General features: G+C 49.9%; 5 protein-coding genes across 5 annotated transcripts; 2 read left to right on the forward strand and 3 right to left on the reverse strand.

Annotated features, from left to right (window-relative positions):
* Positions 1-2,702: 2,702 nt before the first annotated feature.
* FSUBG_7767 (diacylglycerol pyrophosphate phosphatase) lies at positions 2,703-4,154 on the forward strand (the record flags this gene model as incomplete). Its single annotated transcript, XM_036686104.1, has 2 exons — positions 2,703-2,884; positions 2,942-4,154. 2 exons carry the CDS (start codon positions 2,703-2,705, stop codon positions 4,152-4,154), a joined length of 1,395 nt encoding a protein of 464 aa, XP_036536689.1.
* A 757-nt stretch (positions 4,155-4,911) lies between these two features.
* Positions 4,912-5,690, reverse strand: FSUBG_7768 (Casein kinase II subunit beta-2; the record flags this gene model as incomplete). Its single annotated transcript, XM_036686105.1, has 2 exons — positions 4,912-5,367; positions 5,430-5,690. The coding sequence occupies 2 exons, from the start codon at positions 5,688-5,690 to the stop codon at positions 4,912-4,914; spliced, it is 717 nt and encodes a 238-aa protein (XP_036536690.1).
* Positions 5,691-6,591: 901 nt separating this feature from the next.
* Positions 6,592-9,957, reverse strand: FSUBG_7769 (DUF1339 domain protein; the record flags this gene model as incomplete). The annotated part of the gene is made up of 3 exons (XM_036686106.1): positions 6,592-7,305; positions 7,354-9,522; positions 9,577-9,957. 3 exons carry the CDS (start codon positions 9,955-9,957, stop codon positions 6,592-6,594), a joined length of 3,264 nt encoding a protein of 1,087 aa, XP_036536691.1.
* A 1,024-nt stretch (positions 9,958-10,981) lies between these two features.
* On the reverse strand, positions 10,982-11,832 carry FSUBG_7770 (uncharacterized protein; the record flags this gene model as incomplete). Its single annotated transcript, XM_036686108.1, has 3 exons — positions 10,982-11,540; positions 11,592-11,657; positions 11,705-11,832. The coding sequence occupies 3 exons, from the start codon at positions 11,830-11,832 to the stop codon at positions 10,982-10,984; spliced, it is 753 nt and encodes a 250-aa protein (XP_036536692.1).
* A 2,430-nt stretch (positions 11,833-14,262) lies between these two features.
* On the forward strand, positions 14,263-16,107 carry FSUBG_7771 (aromatic amino acid aminotransferase I; the record flags this gene model as incomplete). The annotated part of the gene is made up of 4 exons (XM_036686109.1): positions 14,263-14,499; positions 14,559-14,592; positions 14,649-15,799; positions 15,850-16,107. 4 exons carry the CDS (start codon positions 14,263-14,265, stop codon positions 16,105-16,107), a joined length of 1,680 nt encoding a protein of 559 aa, XP_036536693.1.
* Between the last annotated feature and the right edge of the window lie 154 nt (positions 16,108-16,261).

The following is a 16,261-nucleotide window of genomic DNA, read 5'->3' on the forward strand; positions in this document are numbered from 1 at the left end:
AGTACCCTTTTATGATAGATATCCCCAGGACCGGACCGTAAACACTGGCGGTGGTGAAGCCTGGGTGACAGGTTCATGCAAGAACCTTGCGGCGGCGGATGGACAGTCAAACGTCTTTTCCCTGTAAACGATCTGATCCTATTCAAAGCAGACGATAGCAGGCAGGCAGGGCCTATCGAACAATAAGTGTGCTATTGCAATCTCGGACCAGACAAAGGCCTCTCGAGTTTCAACAAGGGTATAGTGTTTCACCGGCTCCCAGCAGTCTCAACTCTCAAGGCGCAAGGGCTCTTTGGCTGCAACCGAAAAAAAAGGGTTCAGGCTGAGTGAGTGGAGATAATTACCCGTTGGCTCGAGCCGGGGGGGGGGCAACTAAGCAAGCTTAGTTGGGCACAAAAGGCTGATACAGACACAAAAGGCTGATACAATCTTGAATGCTAGTAAATTTAGTTGGCAGATATTAGGTTTGATGTATCTATGTAATTCCCTGTTATTTCCAGACTTTTCCTTGGAGAATTATTGGATAACATCATACGGGGCAAATCACGCCAATAAAGATGTGTATTAGCCTTTTATGCCCGTATCAGCCTTTTGTGCCCAACTAAGCTTGCTTAGTTGGCCCCCCCCCCCGGCTCGAGCCAACGGGTAGTTCGTACTGAGCCGAACGCAATTGCTTGGTACCGTGATATGCTTCAGCTTACACGCCCAAGATTCCGAATAGCCGTTTTGTTTACGGAAGAGCCAATGAGTTCGTCTTGTGTTTATGCGGAGAATCGATTAAATGTCATTTTTTGGACGGAGCTGTCCCGGCCGGCGCTCACACGGGTACCTACTACTTGGGTACTTTGCACAGCCTCACAAAGCCACGAATCGTAAGCTAAGGCTCGTTGACAGGTTCAGCAGTGCTAAGTTCTAATGAACTACCTAGTAGGTACCACAAACCAAAGGGAGGTTTGAAATTGAGCAGCAGCTTGTAGAGGCAACAATTGTTAATCAATCTTTCAGTTCTCGCTTTACTAATGAAGACTGGCTCCAATATCATGGACGCCGCAGGCGGGTAATAGGATTAAGGTTATTTCTCATCCGCGGAACTTGATTGGACGGGAAGGTTCGGGAAGAGATAAACGCAGATCATGGCAAGGCCTGGTAAGCCAGGTCATGGAGTTGTGACTTTCAGGGAAACAAGACCGTAAAAAAAAGCAGGACGGGATGACTGACTAGGATATTTGGTGTGCTAGGGATTCTAGGGATTGACTAGTACCTACATGCATTCCAAAATGCCCGATGGAGCTAAGGGGGTGACGATTTGTCCGCCGATGGTACGGAGTGAAGTGTTAAAGGACCGCCGTAACCGTAACGAAGACATGGTTAATGAGACACCGAGCATAGCGGCAGCTATTAATTAGCACTTGACACAAGTGCCCGTTCCTTTGGTGTGTACTCACTCGAGAATCCGTATCATCAATTTACCTGAATGAAGGGAGATAGACAAAGGCCGGCTTGAAGATTCCACTTGAACCACATCTGGTATTCGGCGTTCACTGAATGCCAGATCTGACATGATACAGGTAGGTACCGAAACATTGCGAACTAAAATTAACAAAACCTAGGTACCTTATCCCGTCCTCGGGCTCCTCGTGCCCCGGTGTTAGTTGAAAAATAGCCATCGATACGCGGACAGACCCCCGTAAGAAATGGATCATAAGCGGGACCACGCGAGCATTTCCCCAATGAGGCTCCCACACGCCACTGGGGCTACAGGGGGTTCGTCATAGCCTCATTCTAGTGCCAGCTGTACTTTAGAAAAAAACAGGCGCGCGCAAGCTCAAACACCATCAGAAAGGTCTCAAAGTGAAGATCTTTCATGATTTAAGCTAGTATTGGAAGGCTCGGTAGAAAATAAGCCTTGCAAAACTTGCCTCCGGGCGGTACATGACCCCAAAAGGAGATCCTAGGGCACCCAATTCAAAGACAATTCTCCTAACAATGGAAGTCTGTAGGTACTAAGGTACTAAGTCTTGGCCCCCTGCCAGGTAGACTCCAGCTGGTACATAGGGCCCAAGGCTAGGAGTGCCGCAGTACACGTAACCTCCAATTACCGAAGGCCGTCAGCCCCATTCATTTCTTACATCAGTTTCCAAAGGACCAGTTTCTGGTAAAATCGTCCGCAGCTCAGTCCAACGCTGCCAGTCCAAACAGGAGAATTCCATCTGACATCGATATCATCAAGCACAATATTAACGATTAACGAAGACATAAGAGCGACTGGCGAGTGAGATTGCTTTGACGACTGAAAATATCCTCATATGCTTCATACCCCAGACTTCAACGCAATACCCATAACCATAACCGTTATCCCTTCATTTCTTGCCCAAGTCATTGAGAAACCCAAGACTTATTGTCGCATGCCAAAACTGCTGCTCCTCCTAAGCCCACCTCCTTTGGACTAGCCGCTTGGCCGTTCTTTTCGTTCTCTCTCATACACACACCTCTCTCTACAAGCCCACACGCCCTCCCCAGACCCCAACGCGGACGAAGGCGTAAACTGTCTGGCTCTCAAGTGCACGCAGAAGCGGGAAACGGGGGCTCAATTGAGTGTGTGACGACAAGCCCCAAACCTCAAATAACCCTCCCTCCCACCCAATTCGGCACTCGATCTTCTTCTCCCCTCTTCTTGATAGAATATGCATTCCTATTACAAGATGGGCGACTCGGGTTTAGGAACATTATCTGGTGGTTTGCGAGGCCGTCGATTCCCCATTCGACTCATCTTGTCCTACCTCTTCGACTGGATCATCTGCTTTGTCTTTGTTGGTATCGGAGGTTGGCTCGATCGAGTTGCGCCTGCGAAACGACCATTCTCACTTGTTGACCCCAATATCTCGTACGTAGGGTGTTTTCATCTCTGGGTAATTGTCTAAAATGCTAACGTCGTTCAAAGATATCCATTTGCCGAGCATGAACTCGTCCCTGCTTACCTCTTGTTCATCCTCGCCATTGGCGTTCCTTTCGTCATTGTCGCTGTCGTCTCCCTAATATTCGTTCCGGGCCCGACTGTACCTAAGGGTACCCCAAAGACTCTAATCTGGCAGCGCAAGCTCTGGGAGCTCCATGTTGGTGTCCTCGGCCTCGTCCTATCTCTGACGCTGTCGTGGTTCTTCACGAGCTCCATGAAGAATTTGTTTGGCAAGCCTCGACCGGATCTCCTTGCCCGCTGCGACCCTGACTGGAAAAACATCGACAAGTATGTCGTTGGTGGTTTCAAGTGGCAGAGCATGACAGGACAGCTTGTCTCGGCCGATATCTGCCAACAGACGGACAAGTACAAGATTGACGACGGTTTCCGTTCATACCCTAGCGGCCACTCGTCGTCTGCCGCCGGTGGCCTTATTTACGCCTCGCTCTTCATGGCCAGCAAGTTCGCAGTTACTATTCCCTTCGTGATGCCCTCCGCTGCTGCCGTAGCAGGAGCGGCCAGCCATGCGGCGTTCCCTTCTCGAATCCACACCGGCTCTGTCGTCGATCCCTACGAGCCCTCGCGCGCCCGCGGCCCCGATGGATCATTTTCTTCTGTTCCTACAAAGGAACGCGCAGGACAGGATAATGCCAAGGTCCAGTCTCTGCGTCGCCAAGCTGCTGCGCCCCCGATTTACCTCCTTGCTCTTGGCCTTCTCCCCTTTGGTGTCTCAATCTTCATTGCTGGTTCGCGCTGGCACGACCGCCGCCACCACGGCTTTGATATTCTCTTCGGCTACTTGATGGGTCTGGTTGCCGCCATTTTTGCGTTCCGATATTATCACTTGCCCATTCGTGCAGGTGCAGGTTGGGCATGGGGTCCTCGAAGTGATGAACGTGCGTTCTGGGCAGGTGTGGGACGACAAGGCTATGCTGGTACAGACGCGGAGCTCGGCGTATACTCTCCTCGACGCGACGTGGGCCATTCTGGAGATACATCATACCCACCTATGACATCCGCCGTCGCTCAACGGAATGTTCGCCAGAATACAGACCAAGAGCCTAGGCCCAGCCAAAATTTCCAAGACGTGGAGCTACAGAGGATGGATGATTCTGATCGACTAGAAAACAGATTCCCTGATGAGCGGTTTACTGAAAACCGGTACGGTGACGCCCATTATGCTGAGAATCGTGTCTAGAACCGCGGAATATCGCAACCCAAGCAAGGTTTTGCTTTACAGCAAGACATACAGTGATGGCATGTGTATACGTACGTAATTCGAATGGATGGTATATTCAGGTTCCAGGGAAAAGGTGACACCTACGAATATTGGTCAGGATTGGATTCTTGTTTGTAATGAATGGAAAGCGAACAGTTTGCGGCCAGATAGACCCCTTGATTTTTTGACACGACATGACACGAACACCGAAATAACTGATGGATGCCAACCTCAGCCAACGTGAATATCAGTGAGATACCAAAGTAATTGCTTGCTATTTCAGAGCAAGGTTTTATAACCGGCGGACGATCAGCAAAATTCACGATCAAATAAATGCATTAATGGGAGAAGAAGAAAAAAAGACGCTTCTTGTTGAACAGCTATAATTCAAGAGAAAAACAAAACATTTCACACCCCTTCGTTGTTTATACCAGCCCAATCCAGACCATATGACTTGCCGCCAAACGCCAATCCAGAATCCGACCAACAGCCTCGGAAACAATAGAACTGCTCTGCTCGCCTCCGAGAGACGGCGAATGCCTGTGCAGAAGCAGATCCGTGTCCACTCAACAACCCCAAATAAATGCTAGAACACGAGGAATGTTTTCAGGGGGAGTCTCGTTCATGTCCATTTGAGCGAATTGGTGTGGATCGTCTTTGGTGCCAGTCGGTATGACTCTGATTCTATCACCAGTACCCATCCTAGCGCTCTCCTCGGGGTATGAGACCAGAGCCCCTACAGGCCTTCCACAACAGCCATACGACCATCTATACCTTCAAATTCAAGCTCCTCGTCGTCGTCTTCTTCGTCCTCCATTTCTTCACGGAAGCCAGGGTCGATCTCAAGCTTGCGAAGCCGACGGCGCATTTCGTCGCGCTTGGCGCTCTGCCAGCGAATCAAAGCGGCCGAGGCATGCACTTTGAATCCGTACACGCGAGGGACGTAGCGGTCCACGGTCTTGGTTGGGATGAGGGCGGGATACACCTGGAAAAGGATGTTGTGGAAAGAGGTGCCGAAGTAGGCACCGTCGATAGCCGCGTGTCGTGAGGACTTGGGGTTGTAGATATCCTCACAGCGAGCGCAGTAGAGCTTAGCAGGTTTCATGTTGGGCACATCAGAGAGACCCATTGGGAGGAGAGGGTGAGAGTTGCACATGACACGAGGGCATTTCCCAAACTCAGCCTTCTTATACTTGTCAAGCTTTCTTGTATGTCAGCAGAGTGGTACCTGGTATCTAGCCAAGATATACGCACCATTTTTGTTAGGCCTCTTGTTGTAACGATGTAACGGGCGTGCACGAGACCATAAAGGTGCCTCGCAGACTTCTCGATGGCCTCGCGCATCTCATCGTCGCACTCGAGATCAAAGACATCGGTGACGAGATCTAGCGCATACTGATAGTACTGGACTTCAGTGTTAAGGCCTGTCAAGTTGAACCTATCCGTAAGGTAGTCCTCGTCGATTTCGCAAAAGTACTCGTTGCCCCTCGATGAAATGAACTGCAAAGGATCCATGATTAGCCTATGAGATTCCAAGATGATAATACGAGAACCCCGTGGCCCCACGCCTCTGCATCGCCGCTATCCGTTCAACAACAGTATGGCGATGGCGGACGGCGATAACAATAGCGCGTTTCCTCCACGGTTCGACAATTGCTCGAGGCACTCACCCAGTCTCGCCAATAACTTGTGTAGTCGCTATCCGACTCGCTCACGTAGTCATCCATCATGCTGGGCGCAAAAGAAATATAAAGAAGTTATTGACCAAGGTAGCTCAACAACGAGCGACCATGTCCCAGCTTTGTGAACTCGCTGGCTTGGTAGTTGACAGGTACGCAGTGGGTAATATCAGTGTGCGTTTGGAGAATGTATTTTCGTCGAGATCGTATCGTTATGGTATCGTAAATATCGTGCTTCGTTAATCCCTGGCCCGTTCGTTTGTAGTCTATACTTTGGTCTGGTCTGGTCTGGTTTGGGCCTCTCGATGGTGGGGTTGCAAAAGCCGTCTCTGCATCCTATCTCTGCGTTGCGTCCCCGTCCACGCTCGAGCTTGAACGGGATGGGCCACCAGGCGACAGGGTAACGTGACCTGGCGGGGTACATGTCCCGAATTTGAACCTCATCTCAACACCATAGAAACATCACGACTTGACGATGCGTCCAAATAAGCACAGTTGGCTTTAAATCATTGGTCGCCTAACAGTTAAAGTGACATTGGTATGGATCACGAACAAAATAGTTCGACTACAGCATTACGCATTTCAGTCAATTGGCCGTAAATGATTATGAACTCTTCCAAGATAATAAAACAATGGTACTCCTATTACCGCATACCCACCATTCCCAATCTTAAACTCCAGTGGCTATCAAAAGATAATCCTAACATGAACTGTTGATCCAAGCCCTTCTTAAATCTCTAGGTGGCACTGATCGTCGAGGCGACACTACCTCCATCGCTACCAGACCGTCTATCTGATTCCGAGGTCCCGTCCTCGTCGCCGCTGGTCAAACCACTCCCTCCTCCATTTGTTGCGCGCGACGACGGAATCTGGAGTCGACTTCCGATGCTGTCCTGTCCTGATTCTTGCTTAAGTGACACCTCCACCATCCTCATGGCTTCTTGTAACGTTTCACCAGTTTCATCCATGGCTGCCAAGAACCGTGCAAGTTCTTTGCATAATTCCCAATCGCCTTCCCTCATGGCGCGAGATAGAAGTCGCACCGACTGTTCGGTTGAGGACCCCAGTTCGTCCAATGTATGTAATATAATTAAGTATCCACCTGCTGTCTTCAATGAACCTCTTTGCAAAGACTCTTCAAAGAGTTCTTGTGCCTGCGGAAGGTATGCAAACAATGTCTTCCACTGACGAACTTCGGTCTTCCGTGTGCACTGCAGCACGATATCAAGATACTCCTTGAATGAGGATAAAAGGGATAGAACGCGAGGTAGCACGGCATCAACAGGCTTCGGAGATGTGTCAACTTCCTCATCCAATACACGATGTAACAATATCTCAAGCCCATGTGCAAAATACTCGAGCTCTTTGTACTGGTGGGCCAGGTTCGAGGCTTCAACTGATCTGCTTTGCCTGAGATAGAACCGCAGTAAGTCTGGAAGTATGAGATGTGTCTGGTCATTGTCAGCTAGCATATTACAATAGGACGCTTGAAAACATACCCTGATAGCGAAATGAAAATACGAGAAGTTCACATCGCGACGCTGGACAAGATCCGATTCAACTCCCAATACGATGCCCTTTTCCAAAAGGACTGATAGGGGGTAGAAGTCAACGGGAATGGAGACCGGAGATGGCGGTTCCTTGCCATTGTCTCCAGCCGCATCCAGAACTTGGCTGATGTCTGGCCAGGCCTTGAGTTCCATTCCGTCAAATACCCAGAGAGAGTCTTTTAGGGCTGGCGGTCCGTTCCGCAAGGGGTTGTCTTCGAGCTGTCGGTTCACGTTTCGCAATGGCTGATCCCGGACACTAGCGTGGTACTCCACGTTTTGTGCGATGACACGCATGTCATATTTCAGCTGGCCCTCGTCGTTCAAGGATGGCCGGAGTAGTACAAGCTTTCCGTCGACAAGAAAGATCACCGAGGCAACGGCAACATCCTGAGAAGGGTCGCCATCTGTTAACTGCGTGTCGGGTAATATCCAGCTCAGTCCCCTCACTCGAGCTGGAGATCTGACAATGCCGTGAAACGCAATCTGGCCTACTTGTATGAGTCGTATAGAGCCGCCATGTGGGGTAAAGATAAAATGATACAGGAGGTTTTCGTAGGTATAGACAAGAAGTGAGTCCTCGCCAGAGGTGGTCACCAGGACCACAGGGGCTGGGATTGTCTGGGTGTGTAGTATCTGGGCCGAATCAAGTGCTGTCTCACGCGAGAACAGTCGTAGCTCGAATCTTCTGTTGGCTTCTACTGCAGCAACGAGAATGTGTTGATGCCAGCACATGCCGCCTCTGACCTGAAACTCATTTTCCATAGCCTCGTTGGCGAATGTCTTCCAGCGGCCGCTGTTGACGCTGTAATGGGCAAGTCCCCGTCGGCCAGCCACAGCTACGTAGCGGCCGTCAGGAGAGATGACAGTCTGCCGTATTGGCCACTGGTTCAAGAGGTATGTTGGAGGGACTTTTGCCGTATGCCATAGGAATGGCTCTGCCGAGATGCTGGTAAGATCTGGAACATCATAACCTCTGTAGATCATCACACTGGAAGGAGTCTGCAGCACAGTCCGGAAGACGTTTGCCTCATTGTAACACCCAGTAACGGCATTCTTGGCCATCTCCAGGGACCATATAGCTTCATGCTTGCGTCCTGTCATCAGGATCTCGGAGCCACCCCCTACCCAAGTAGCCCCGGAAATTCCAGCTAGCCATTCTTCCCCATTGGCGCGCGAGGTTGTCTCTTCAGATCCAAAACTATGACTTCCAATCTTGCCAAACATACTCCAGGTAGACCAGCCTTTCTGAAACCCCGCAAAAAGGCAGTAACCATCGGGTGAGTAACTTAGACTAGTGAATGCTCCTGAAGATGCCGTTGACACAGGGACTTGATGGGTATGTGAATGAGGGATGTTGCCTGCATAGTCACGGACAGAGTATACCTGCACTGTCCCATCGCAGCAACCAACGGCGATGAGAGAAAACCTTGCATTTATAACCGCCGCAGTGGCGCGATCATGTTCGCCTTGGGGAACATGGAAACAGTGGCCTTTAAAGAGTCGCTTAGCATCCCCGTCATCGGCCTGGCTGCTCTCTGCTCGATGATTGTAGCGCTGAACCGCATACGCTCGTCCGCTGCTCGTAATCCATGTCAAAAGGTTCATTGGACGATCATGTGTCATCTCAACGATGGTTACCTTCTTCTCGACCCATCCCATTCGGCTAATTATCTCGGTTCTCGTCTGGGAGCCCGTACTGTCCGGCGTCCAGCGGATACATTGCACGGCCGCAGGCTTCCTTGTTGCAACCATCAGCTCGTCGTCAAGAGCGAGCGCACTCTCAATTCCGGCATCGACCTTAATCACCATTCTAAAGCGAACACTGAGGTCGCGAACCCCTGGGCCTTCGCCAGCACCCCATAATATTTGCTCTGGTGGCAGGCCGGTAAGGCTTCCGATAAGACTCTGTCTCCTTCGCTGAACATTACTGTAATTCGCGAAATGAGGTTTGTATACGCGCGAGTCGGGATCGGTAGCCAAGGAGTAAGTGATGAGATAGCCCTGGTCTGTATGTATAACGAGGATGGCGGCGTCAGGTCTCAGTAATAGGTCGACATTTCTGCCGTACGTTTCCAGGGAATAATCTGATCGAATAACCACAGCTAGGATAACAGCAGGCTATTTCGGTCAGCATGAAGGGCGAATGGGCCAAAAATGTGTTGCAGGTCTTACTTTGGTCTGCCAGACTGTAATGGAAGTTGTTGTGATAACAGCGAACAGATTACCGGAACGTGAAACTCGCAACGCCAGTATGGGATCTTTAACAGGGATTCCTCCTGTTTCGGTGCTTTCAGAAGCTTGCGGAGGCCTACTTGATGTATAGTCATCGTGCTCGACAGGTCGGATTCCTGGTGTTATTGGGGTCGGTGGTGGTTGAGAGTCGAGGTCATCAATGGTATGACTTTGAGGTTGAGAAGTGGGAGGACCAGGCGATGGTATTAGACTAGAATCGGAGGGGCTCGTGAGGCCATCATGAGAAACGACAAGCTTAAAGGCTGGAGCTCGACTGCTGCTGGTGGCATGGATGCGTGGTGTTCCAATGGGCCAATACATGGCGGCAGCTTAGCTCCTCAGCTAAGGGTCCAACAGCTGTAGATGCGCGGTGCTTTTGGGGGACCAGCGCTTCGATTGGAAGGATTTCGCTGCAGCAGAGACCCAAACATGACCCTGCGCGCTATCTGGCTCTAGTTATGGCTCCTCGTGGCATTGACTTATGATATTGTTCAGGTATGATGGTATGGAAGATGATAGTGGGTTGTCACTGTCGTCGCGGATGAGCTCCTGGGGATGTTGTCATGAAGGAGTCTGATTGGTGGTTTCTGGCTTATGTAAGTTTCCGTCTTGCTCTTTCCGTCCTTCTGTTCCCGTCACCCCTGAACGATATGAAACTTGCTACCTTTATATAGGTACAGTACCTTAGGTACCTAGGCTACAGGTACCTACTACTTAGGTAGTACCTACACTATCGCAACATTCCTCTCACTGGGCTTGATTAAGTCAGATCCTCTTCACTACCGAAAGTCTGGTGCCCAAACAGTAACAAATTCAGCAACGTTTATTCCGTTTCCTCACATGTCTTGCTAGAAGCCCTATCATCTACAAAGGATGTATATACATCTATACTCATTGAGCCAACGACACAAATAAATAAAATACATGCATCGCATCTGACTCTATCGTCTCGCAAACCCTGTCTCGCCTTGAGCAAATCTTACGGCCATGGTCCATGGGTACATTCAGCGCCTGGGCTAGCGATCCTTTGCCAAGCAGTCCTTGGTTAATCCTATGCACAAATCCTTGAGCCAGCCACGGTCAGATTGGGTTCCATAAGTTGAATAAACAAAAATAAACAAAGATTGACGCTCGCTTTTGAAGAGGTGCAACATCGGTCCAGCAAACACAACGTTCAAAAGCCAATGGGTTTTCATTTGCGTGGGCCCTCGTGGTCCTTGTTCCAGGTTGGGTCCTGTCCTGGGAGAGGCAATATCCATGGTCCTTTAAGTATTATCATTGGGCCTCTTCGCAATGTCAAAACAGGCAGAGTTCCGCTGACATGAACTTCTCCTGCCTTGAGACATTACGCTGTATCCTTCTGCAGTATTGTCTGCGTTGAGTATGGGTCTGCTATGGTTTCGAGTGTGACAGAGCCTATGGCAGGGCTTGTGGCAGTAGTCCATTCAATGATATCCATGTTCCGGGTCGGCTCGCCTTGCATATCAGATGACAGTGTAATGTCCGAGTCTTTACCAGATGAACAGTCCGAATCATGGGATTTGGGTCCAGACATAAACTTGAAATCCAATGAGCCTATGTTGGAGAGTAGACCTACATGGCTTACGGTGGAAGCCAAGTCCCAGGACAGTCTTGTGCTTAGATTGCGCAGAGATTTGTATCGCTCAATGCCCCTGGGTGAGATATGCTCTCCCTCCTCCATTGTTCCCGCGGTTTCTTGTCTGTTTCTGGGCATCGCCGTCAATCTCATGGCTATCACGGATGTGACTACGGCCATCTTCAGGATATAATCTCGAAGCCCGACCATGATCTCGATTCTTGACATTGGGGATTGCGTGAAGCAGTGTGACCGAGAAATGATGCAGCTAAGGGCAACGAGACCAGCGATAGTGCCGAGACGGGCTCTGTGACTCAGTTGTCAGCTTTTCTTCCGATTCCCAGTCCAAGGCGCCTACTGCTGAAAGGCCGGCCCGTGCAAGAGAAAAGAAACCACGGCAGACACGGCTAGCAACAAGAAGATTCTAGACATCGTCAGCATAAAAGCTCTGACGAGCACATACAGACTTACGCAGCATCCAAGTGAGGGTGCGGAGGTAACCCCAAGGCAACGCCAGCACCAAGGAGAGTCCCCGCGGGCAAGATGATTGCGACATGGCGTACAATTCGCCATATGAAACTCCTTGCTATGTCAGGCATGCTGTCTATGGCAATGAGTGGATTGGGCTGAAAGGAGAGGGAGGGAGCAGCCCAAAACTACTTTCGAAATTGGTTTGACAACGTTTACTCGAGACAGACAATAAAACCAGTTCAAGGAACAATGCTGTTGATTTGAGATTCTGGCCGTATCAAAGTTCTTATAACCATGGACGCCCAACGCAAAGCCCAAAGCTAGCAAGTGTTGGATGCTCGCCACTGGTACGAAGCAATGGATACCAGTGGTGAATGCAGCAGTCAGCCAAATCATGTTCGCCTGTTCGCCTCAAGAAAGCTGCATCCTGGGATGATAGGCTCGGCACCAAGTCATAGATGTGAGGCATTCATTTGGAATTGTCTCAAACCGGCCACTTCTATGCTTTACTCGCACGCAACGCAATCTAAGCCTATTGAGTTGGCCCACGTACGAGGCAAAGCAGTCGGTTTGTGGTTGAGTGTCGGGCGGGCGAACCATATGAGGCTCAAACGATTGGCTGACGTTATCTCACATCTTCTGAGCTGAGTATGCCTTACAACCATTTCAACCCGACATCAGCATATTCATTAGGCATGGACACATCAAACCAAGGCACGCCTTGAGAATTATGGCTGTGTCAAGAGTACTGTTGGTTCATCCTATGCTGTCCCATAAAGACGCATGGAAATTCTCTCCGCGTTTCCGGATGGCAGATCGGTATATCGACTATACCCACGTTGATTGAGGCCCGCTTATTGTGTTGCTGTCCAGGTAGTGATGCCCAGCATCCTCTTTGGTCCGGGAAGGACTACTTATAAGACTACATGGACCCAATGATTTTAACGCCCGGAGAAGAGAGCAAAGTTGTTTGGCTTGAGACTGATCAACTACCTTCGCAATACTTCCCTTCGTGCGGGACTTCTTCTCTTCTCATGACTATTTATTCGAATGGAAAGTCTCGACAGTCTGAAAAAGGCTCCGTCCGCCATGTGTCGCTCATCCCATTCGTTGCCGATGTGGTTGAGCTTCTACCAGCAGGCGGAAGCGCTTGGGTCATGTCAGAGTTCATGCACCAAATGCGATCAAGCACTCATTTGCCAGATACGGTGAGTTTGACTGATTGCACGATTGCTTCGGGAACCTCATGGCGGGTTTGTATCTGCTGCACATATTGCTTTAGGGAGACAGAAACTGACGTTTTGGTTGGTGTAAGGCCTGGCCGCAGACAGCGCACTCCGAATCGCTAATCAGGCTTTCTCAGTGGCAAGTGCTCACAGCCTGTATAATCTACGGTTGTTCGATTGCTTCTTTTCTTCATCGGCAACGCCTTCGGGATCCTAACATGTCCCCCATCTTTGCAGCCTGTGTGTCTTTGGGCATGCTGGTAGGAAAATGTACTGGTGCAGGTTTCGACTATATCATGCTGGTTCATGTATCTTGGGCGACATGTTTGGCTATGGTTGCAAGTGCCGTATGCCTGCATATCCAGTCACGACTGGATGAATAAGTTGAGTCTGATTCTGAATTCGAGATTGTGATGGATGAGGGTATGTTAACTGCCCAGAGAGGAGTTTTAAACATTCGGGACAATCCTACAATACCTTCCTTTTCTTTGCATTATGGTTGGTGTCAAGTCCGCTGGCGAGTATGTTGGCCAAACAAAGATAAGAGCCTGCGACAATGGTGAACTAGATATATGATACACCTACCTACTTCTGAGCCTTGGTTGAATGTTTTGGGTTTTTTTGCAATCCTGTTGGATGATAGTCTACTCGTCCACCCTTCCTAGGTATGCAAGATGCAATTACAGAGCTGCAGCATCGTTCGTGTGTGGATCTGTTCGGCCATAGGTCCAAAGAGGATACATTCTCTTATCATTCCGGGGTGGTCTATCTCTGATGGTTGAAGGCGTGAGATAGGCCCGCTAGGAGTGACACTAGGCAATTGGGCGTAGGTGACAATTCAAAGGGCGTGGTCAAGTGCCGATATCGTAGCGATTATTTGGCATGAAGGCTCAAGCAACAGTGGCCACCGCTCCTTGACCATGGTCACGCGCAACGTAGCACAGCGAGATACACAGGCCAAGCGTACGTAATAGATAACTAATTGAATAAAGAGTTCTGACCTCGTGAGGCGTCAATGACACAACCCCGCTCCCAAGCCCGGAGCTCCGGTGTAGGGTATCTGGGATACAGCCGGTTAAGATCGGGCGGAGACTGACAAGCCCGGCACCGGCGACGTTTGGTGGCATCTCCCGGCTCCGAAGGGGATTAATAAGACACCCTTTGATATTTTGACAAGCTCCTGTTTCTGTTCTTTATGAGTCCCGGGCAACTAGTTTCTATCTTCAACATCTTGCTAAAACTTAGCCCCCCTGTTACTTGAAGCTCCAAGAACCCCTCAGCCAGCTCCACTTACACGGTGCACAACATCTCGTACCTTCACATACCTTCATGATGCTCCCAGCTGTCAGAGGATCGCGGTTTGGGCCATTGGTTCGACATGGCCGCTCACTTCATACCACATCGCGATGTCTGTCAAGCGCCGAGGCTGCCCCGGCTGCCCGTCCAGCGCATTATGATACCTCACAGCAGCTCTCCGCTATCGATGCCGTGAAGGAGAGACGGCTGAAAGCGGGAAAGCTTGTGGCTGGAGTTGCTGCTGCTTCAGATAGTGACATGTTCAAAGGACCGGTGAGTTGAGGAGTTCGACGTTTGAGTGACAATTGATCTGAAGCTCATTGCAATGACAGACTACTGGACTACCCAAGTCCAAGCGATGGGATAGTAAGTGCTAAGAAAACATCTCGGATTTCATGATTATAGCTTACATATGTCTACAGACCATTTGAGTCATGAGAGTAGAGTGCGAGAACCATGCACCCTCAAGCAAGCAGCTCGCTACATGAAGAAACCTGGCCTTATCTCACTAGGCGGTGGACTGCCGTCCAGTGAAGTTTTCCCCATCGCTGAACTCGGTTTCAAAGTCCCCGTCGCACCAAAGTTCTCCGAGAAGGAGACTGAGGAATCGGGCCAAACTGTAACAATTGGAAAATATGACGTGAGAGATCGCGGAGGCACTTATGACTTGTCCATCGCTTGCAACTACGGCCAAGCCACGGGATCACCGCAAATGATGAGATACTTGACTGAACACACTGAGATTGTGTACAACCCTCCCTATGCAGACTGGAAAGTTTGCCAGACGATCGGCAGCACCGGAGCATTAGAAGAGGCGCTGCGAATGTTCTGTGACAAGGATCGTGGTGACTCAATACTCACTGAAGATTTCAGCTTCTCGACTGCCCTGGAAACAGTTGGTCCTCTTGGGGTGAAGGCATTTGGCGTGGCGATCGACGAGGAGGGCCTAGTCCCCGAGGCTATGGATGAGCTCTTGTCAAACTGGGATGTTAAAGAACGGGGTTCGAGGAAGCCTCATGTGTTGTATACTGTTCCTTCAGGACAGAATCCCACAGGCGCAACACAGGGAACCGAGAGACGAAAGGCCGTCTATGCCGTGGCGCAAAAGCATGACCTGTACATCATCGAAGATGAGCCATACTACTTCCTCCAGATGCAACCCTACACGGGTCGTGATCAACCAGAAGTACCACCGCCAGAGACGGTTGAGGAGTTTGTATCGTCTCTCATTCCCTCACTTCTAAGCATCGATGTTGACGGACGAGTTATGCGTATGGACTCCTTCTCAAAAGTTCTCGTGCCAGGCTCTCGTCTTGGCTGGATAACAGCGTCGGAACAGATTGTCGAGCGGTATATCCGACACGCTGAAGTTGCAAGCCAGGGGCCCAGTGGCTTCTCCCAGGTCATTCTGTACAAGTTGCTTGACGAGACATGGGGACACGAGGGTTACTTACGATGGCTGATGAATTTGCGACTGGAGTATACAAAGAAGCGCAATGCTCTTCTGGCCGCTTGCGAAGATCATCTACCTAGTGATCTTGCTAGTTGGACTCCTCCTGTCGCTGGCATGTTTGTAAGTGCACCGCATCAATCCATATGGAAATCGTCAACTAACTCTCAAAGATGTGGATTAACATTGATCATACAAAGCATCCTGAAGCAGGAAAGCGAAGCATCATTGATATCGAAGAAGAGATCTTCAACTCCTGTATCGAGAATGGTGTTCTTATCGCCCGGGGCTCGTGGTTCCTGACTGAGAAGGACAAGGCACCACCGGGACTCTTCTTCAGAGCGACATATGCATCTGCAACCCCTGAGAATATGGACAAGGCCATTGAAAGATTCGGAAAGGCTGTAAGAGATAGCTTTGGTAGGAAATAGACTTTGTCTTGGCAATCAGTTGCTGGAAGCAGGGACAAGTTTGAAGATTGAGATAGTTCAACAACATACAAGCCAATCTGTTGGGGCCAAAAAATTATAAGTACGAACGCCTCGATATCGTGCATATCAAATTTGTACATCGTCCACACAATCA

The sequence above is a fragment of the Fusarium subglutinans genome (genome assembly GCF_013396075.1).
Source record: "Fusarium subglutinans strain NRRL 66333 chromosome Unknown NRRL66333_c0000101, whole genome shotgun sequence".
Taxonomy (NCBI): Eukaryota; Fungi; Ascomycota; class Sordariomycetes; order Hypocreales; family Nectriaceae; genus Fusarium; species Fusarium subglutinans.